Source organism: Cucurbita moschata, unplaced genomic scaffold, assembly GCF_002738365.1.
Source record: "Cucurbita moschata cultivar Rifu unplaced genomic scaffold, Cmos_1.0 Cmo_Scf00023, whole genome shotgun sequence".
In the NCBI taxonomy this organism is placed as follows: Eukaryota; Viridiplantae; Streptophyta; class Magnoliopsida; order Cucurbitales; family Cucurbitaceae; genus Cucurbita; species Cucurbita moschata.
In genome coordinates, this window is record NW_019268539.1 from 3908582 (window position 1) to 3915414 (window position 6833).

At 40.0% G+C, this 6833-nt stretch overlaps 1 protein-coding gene across 1 annotated transcript in view; it reads right to left on the reverse strand.

Moving 5' to 3' along the window:
- LOC111460090 (homeobox-leucine zipper protein ANTHOCYANINLESS 2-like) overlaps window positions 1-6833 on the reverse strand; it is a 14299-nt gene that overhangs the window by 1571 nt on the left and 5895 nt on the right. Inside the window, exons 2-9 of the mRNA XM_023103186.1 lie at window positions 3662-4155; window positions 3355-3572; window positions 3163-3280; window positions 2391-3077; window positions 2204-2305; window positions 1905-2123; window positions 734-908; window positions 270-637 (exon numbers count right to left, since the gene is read on the reverse strand). Coding sequence (XP_022958954.1) covers window positions 270-637; window positions 734-908; window positions 1905-2123; window positions 2204-2305; window positions 2391-3077; window positions 3163-3280; window positions 3355-3572; window positions 3662-3883 — 2109 coding nt within the window. The 5' untranslated portion in view covers window positions 3884-4155. The remainder of the gene's footprint in view (window positions 1-269; window positions 638-733; window positions 909-1904; window positions 2124-2203; window positions 2306-2390; window positions 3078-3162; window positions 3281-3354; window positions 3573-3661; window positions 4156-6833) is intronic.

Genomic DNA, 6833 nt, shown 5'->3' on the forward strand with positions numbered 1-6833 from the left:
CCCCCCCCCCCCCCCCCCCCCCCCCCCCCCCCCCCCCCCCCCCCCCCCACCCCCCACTCTAAAACATGTCCTCGTGGATACTTCCAATTCCCAAAGTCGGCCCTCTGATCCCCACAAACGATACATCTCCAACTCAGGGGCACATGCGTTATGGAAAAAGGCATCGTTTGGATATCAAAATATTATAATAATAATAAGAATTCAGGTAGAGAGAGAAACCAAACACAACCCCTTTAAATAAATAAAAGAGTTCTAGAGAGAAATATTACGCTGGCTCTTAATAGAGAGACGCAGTTGCCATGATCTTGGCCTTTGGCGATATGAGCCATCTCCTGCATGGGGCCGCCGTTGGATAGGATGTCCCATTCACTTCTCAGCCGCTCGTCACGGAGGAAATCAAAAAGTCGTTGGGGCGATACCGGGAGCCATACCGACGTAGCTGCACTCAACACAATGCCTGGAGGTTCCCCAGGATCGTCCACGCTCTTTCGTGTCATGACACGGACGTCCTCATCGACGCTCCCGGCATTCAGCTTGTTCCATTTGTGCACTGTGGATGCACACACGCCTGCGCAGAAGTTGGCTGTCATTCGTTGCGCTAGCTTCAGCATGCTCCGCCTCCCGCCCGCAGTTATGGCTGCAGCAAGTAAACATTAACAAACTTATAATAACATCCACAGTCAGTCAAGATGTTTATGCTGTCTTAAAAAAGAAACATGAGACAATAAGATACCGGTGTGGTCTCGTATTGGAGCAGCTGATGACATGAGAATGGCGAGGCATTCACATTGCCGTTGAAGGGTGGCAACCCACCGTTGTGCTCCGAAGCCCATGCCGGAGCTGAGTAGGGGACGGTAGAGCTGGTGGACTTGGCTATCATCGTAGTCTGCATGTTCCACCCACGTAACCTGCTCCCATAATCGTAACACCTCAATAATTTACTAAATATTCATAAATTTGATTCACATGATAAGATGTTTAGCAAGTCAAAGCATGATCCCAGCAGATTGACCAACTTCATTTTCAAAAAAGGGGTAAAAAAATTGAAGGGCATTTGTTTGACTGTTGTGGAAATCAGAAATGGTGAAGAGGAGAGAGAGAGAGAGAGAGAGAGAGAGAGAGAGAGAGAGAGAAATCATTGGTGTTTGACTAAATAGTCGTTGTTTGGATTAAAAAAAAAGAGACTGACACATGAAGAATTGGCTGGAACCAGTTCAGACACAGATGCATTCATCTATTAACCAAACACCAGCATAATCGAATAGAAACATCAAAATGCCTTGGTTTTCATCGAACCAATGAGGCAACCTCCACTATTTGTATGGATAAATAAACAATTTAATGTGCTCGAGACACAGAAATTTCAGTAACAAAACAGGAACCTCGATTTCCAAACATTATTTTAATGAAAATTAAGCAAACCCAGATGTTGAAAATCCAAGTTCTAGATAGAGAAATTTTGTCAAAAAGATTTGGAGCATCCCAAGAACATATAGTATTGTTTTGGAAGGTTCAGATTCTAAAATATTGTGTTGCTTTGATTTAAATAATGCACTACTGACAGATTAGTGATTATAGTGAATAATCACTAAAGTTTTAAAGTCTGACTTTGGGAACTGGAAATCTGGAAATGGGCAACTGGACAACAATGGTAATGGCTTTGAATTTTGATCCATTATTTCTTCTTCATTTTCAACTTCTCTGTGTTGCTTTCACTTTAATGTTTCGTGGAAGCCAAAATAAATGTAAGAAAGGACGACCAGAAACATCAAAACCACACAAAATGGGTCTCCGATGGAACATTTCATGGGAAAAACATTTAATTTCATGAACTATTCATTAAATGTGAGATTAATTTTCCTAATCCCATCTAAAATTATGATGTGGTTGTTTTGTGTTTTTACCTTGGAATACCCATTGGGCATGTCTTGTACAACACACCCAGAAGGAAGCCTTCTGCAGTTGATGAATGGCGAACCACCACCAGCTGGCGTCTCTCTCATGGCATCAACCGATACGTCCACGACTGCCCATACCCCTTCGGCATGCTGCTTGCAGAACCGTAGAAAACTGACTTCCCGGACTGGCACCAAAGGTGAGAGCACTTGAAGCTCTGCGTGCATCTGAGAGATCAAACAAAACCAATCTTAGATCTCCATGAACTGTGGAAGAGTTAAGTCTGCAAATTCAAGCAGTCTCTTACCAGTTGAAGTGCACCATTCCTACTTCCCCCCATGCCACTGGAGATCACATCAATGGTCGTCGTTCGAGCAATCAGACATGGAAACATCTCAGCCCATCGATTCTGCAAATGATATGATGAAGAAATCAGGAACAAATATAAGTAGTGATCGTTCAAGAGGCTTATCGTTTTTGTTTTAAATGTTTACCGAGTCCATCAATGTCTCGACAAGAGCCAAGCTGTTGATGATCACCATGCCAGTTTCTCTCGACGCCTCGGTCACGAAACCATTCGATTTCATGCCAATGCAAGGAGTGAATGTCCTCATGTATTCTTCCTGGTTCAGTATTTCTCTTCCACCTTCCAAGCTCCCAATCCAAAGTGGCTCATCAGTCTGCGCCATTTTGACCAATTCATCCATGGCAGCCAAAGCAAGCTCTAGTAGCATAGATCGTTCAACTGAACGATCAAGTCCTGTCCCCGGTGTTGGCCTCACAGGTGGCTGAACGACAGCCAGATTACCCGACAACCCACCTCCAAAATCCGGTCCAATAGGCATTGAAGTCGCCATGGTCAAGCTACCAAATCCATTACTCCCAACTCCCAGTTCCAGACTTGAGCTCGGCAATGGAGGTGCAATGGAGTTTGCCAGTGACAAAATTGGTCTGCCGAGAAACTTCCCAGCAAGTGCACAAACCCGGTCCAACTCATCCTTCAACCGAGCATTATCAATCCTTAACTGCTGCTCTTCCAGCGAGATTTCTCCGATAATCGCCGGACCGCCGCAATTCGAACAGATTGGATTCCTCATAGCATCTCGAATCGACATATTCTCAGCTCTAAGCTTATCATTCTCCTGTCTAAGCAAAGTATTCTCATGGCGTTCCAACTGGGTCTGATCCAAACATCAAAAACAACACATCATCCATATCGAAAGCCACAAAAAATGAACAAAAAGAATGGTGCAGTGCAGCTATTACCTTCATTTGGGTCCTCCGGTTTTGGAACCAAAATTTAACTTGTCTAGTTTCTAAACACAGCCTCCTACTCAACTCGAGGCGTTGTTTCTCATCAGGATGAGGGCACTCTTTAAAAACACTAACAAACCCAAAACGAAGATGTTAAAAAATGGATTGATGAAGAAAGGAGAGGGAATGAAAAAGCAATCGTACGCTTCGAGCTCTTGGATTTGCTGAGGAGTGTGTCGGTGGTAACGCTTCTTCCTCGGAGGATTGTCGGCAGCGTCCTGGTCATCGCCGGAGCCGCCGTCCATGTTGTCACTCCCAGATCTACTCTCGTGCTCTTCCTCTCTGCCTCTTCTTCCAACATTATGCTCGAAACCCTCGGGCAATCGGGCAGCTAAATCTCCCTGCCCGCCATCCATGTTCGTCTGAGGATTTTCAAACCCATTAGAAATCGCCACAAAAACACAAAAGATGAATCGAGCGAAAAACGAAGAAAAGAGAGGGAAATAAGTACAAGAGCAAGAGACAGTCCAGGGGAGTTGAACATCGATTTGGTGAGGGATTGAGTGATGAGGCGCGGGGGAGCGATTGCGCCGGAGGATATATTTCCGCCACCGCCGATGCCTCCGGTGGGGTTATTGTTGGTGGTGGAGTTAATTGTGTAAGGTAAATCCGCTACGAATCGAGCACCAGCACCTCCGCCGCCGCCGCCGTCGAGGAAACCCCCAAAACTCATCGGCCAAAGCTTCTATAACTTCCTCTTTTATTTATTTCTTCCACTCGCTACTGTTTTTGGGGTGCTTACAGAATCAACGAAGAACTTAGCCCAATGCTAGAGAAATGAATGAAATGAAGGCTTTCCACAGAAACCCAGAAGAAATAACAGACCCACAAAACCCACAAAACCAAAAAGCAATAAGAAGAAGAGAGAGAGAGTGAGATGGAAAAACCCCTTCTGCTATTGCTCTCTCTCTCTCTCTCTCTCTCTCTCTCTCTCTCTCTCTCTCTCTTCAAAAAAGAAGAAGCTGAAGAACCCTAGTTAATGGGGGCTACTCGAGCCTCGCTGCATGTTTAAAAAAAAAAAAAAGAAGAAGAAGAAGAAGAACCCCTTTCAAGGCAGCAGAAAACTTGGAGAATCGAAAAAAGAAAAAAGAAAAGAGAGAGAGAGAGAGAGAGAAAGAGAAATGGAAGAATGGACGTTTTGTATTGTTATTTTAAAGATTTGTGCAGAGAGAAGAAGGGGAGAGAGAGAGAGAGAGAGAGAGAGAGAGAGAGAGAGAGGATAAAACGCAATATGTGGAGTATTGGAAGCCTTAGAAATACGGAGGTACAACAAAAGGGTAAAAGGGGGTGCGGTTGACTCTCAATCGCCCTTTCCCAAACCCTCTGAAAATGGCATCATACACTTACAGTTACAGTGGTGAAGAAGAAGAAGAAGAGGAAGAGGAAGAAGAAGAAGAAGAAGAAGAGGAAGAGGAAGAAGAAGAAGAAGAAGAAGAAGCTTAAATAAATAACCTATTCCCTTGTATGGGTCTCTGACTTTGGGAACTCCAAATTTTTGTACCAATCTCTTCCCTAAATTATGCAACTCTTTCACAAATTTTGGAATTCAATATATACTCAATTTCATTTTTTAGAATTATTATAATTTAACCTATTCTTTTAAAATGTTTTGATAATATATTACAAACCTTCATACATGCCATTATCAGTTATTAATGAATTTGTGAGTGTGTAATATCATATTTTAGTTTTTGATTATGATTATTTTTAAAAAATTAATTCCTAAACCACGAGAGAGAGAGAGATAGAAAAAAAAAATAAATAAATAAAAGACCGAGATTGAATAATAGGATGATGGGATATTTTTCACAAAAATGACATTATTTAACAAATTGACAAAGTTTTTATAAATGCTAAAGAACTTATTAAACCAAATCTTGGGTGAACCCTAAGGCCTTTGTGTTAGAGACAGGACCACAAAAATTAGGTAGAAGGGGGAAGGAGGTGAGTTATGGTGGCCTTTTATGAGTCATACAAAATGTTGTTTTCTTTGGCTTGCTTCTCACTTTAGTCTATGCATAGAGAGAGTATAGGGCCTTTGGTAACCTTGTGCATTCATTCATGCCTTTCCCCAATTCCCCATTCTCTCTCTCCTATTAATTTTTTGCACCCTTCTTCCTTTCCCCTTTCATTTTTTTTTTTCTTTTTCATTTAGTGTTTTTGTTTTGCAATGCAAGCATACTCAATCCTGCTTCCAAGGGGTAGTTTCGTCATTTCTTAAGAGTATCGAAGGTTAGTTGACTCGTCGGTTTAGCAATTCTAAATTTATTAGTCGTGAGTTTGGAGTTTGGATTATTATAAGTCTCAATAATAAGTAATTTTAAGAACCAAATAGAAAACAAAAAGAGAGAGAGAGAGAGGTGAAAGTAGGCACATACATGGTTATGAAGCTAAGTGTGAGTAATAAATGGCACTATAAATATTTGTTTAATTTGGGGCAATTAATTTAAATATAATCTTTTCCACTTTAAGAAAAAAGGAAGTGTTGCTTTAATATACCTCATTATGAGGTAATTAAATTCTTTTTTTTTTTTTTTTTTTACTATCATTTACCACCCCCATACTATTTACTTCAAATTCTTCTCATTATATTTCTTGTCTCAACCATATGGACTAAACTAAAATTAAAGTCCAAGTATAACTTAAATGAATTATTAGGCTTTAAAACTAAATTTATAATATAACTTAAATGAATTATTATATGCATAAAAATAGCAACTTAAAAATAATTACAAACGTAGTAAAACAAAAATCTCCCACTTTCAAATTTTTTTAATCTAAAAAATGTAACGTTTATTACCATTACAGTTCCATCAATATGTAATTAAATCAAAGACTTGGAAAGTTTATAGAGTAGTTAGTTGGTTAGTGATTATATAAATTAATGACTATCACATGAAAATACAAATATTTATAGATCAAGATGACCAAAGGTAACAAAACATCAATATTCTAGCAATTTAGTCTAAAATCTATTAAATATGAGATAAAATGTACGAAGAAATGATATAATGGTTATTGTCGGGTATCCCACACCTTGAATGATGCAGAAAGGAAGTTGAGTGGGCGAAGGTAGCGTCAAAAATTGGAACTTCATCACAAACTCAATAATGCACATCCAAAGCATATACAAATTTTAAGGTCTATTATTATTCTTCTCTCTTTTACACAAAATAATGGTTATAGAGAGATGTAAATGGAAATGTGAAACAGAGGCACATGGTGAATGAGATCATTTATTCCAATGTTTTTGTCTAATACTTTGGCTCCATCATTTATTCTAAAAAAGAAAAATAAATGTTAATATGAACCTAACTCAATTGATCAAGAGAAAAACTCGGTTCTACTAATCCCATTAAACTGATGCCATGTCATTGCCTTTTAAGAAGGCTTGAAAATGAAGGAAGGAGGGGAAAAGAGAGGTGTGGGTTGGCAATGGCGTGACTTTCATTAAAACATAAAACCCTTTTCAATCTATAAGTCGGGCAGCGCTTGTGAAATCAAATGTGGGATATCATATCATTCCCCCCAAAATACAAATACAAAAATATATGATTAGTGAGAAAAATATTTATTAAAGGATGGGGGTAAGGAAGTTATAATTAAATGAAGGGGGGGGGGGG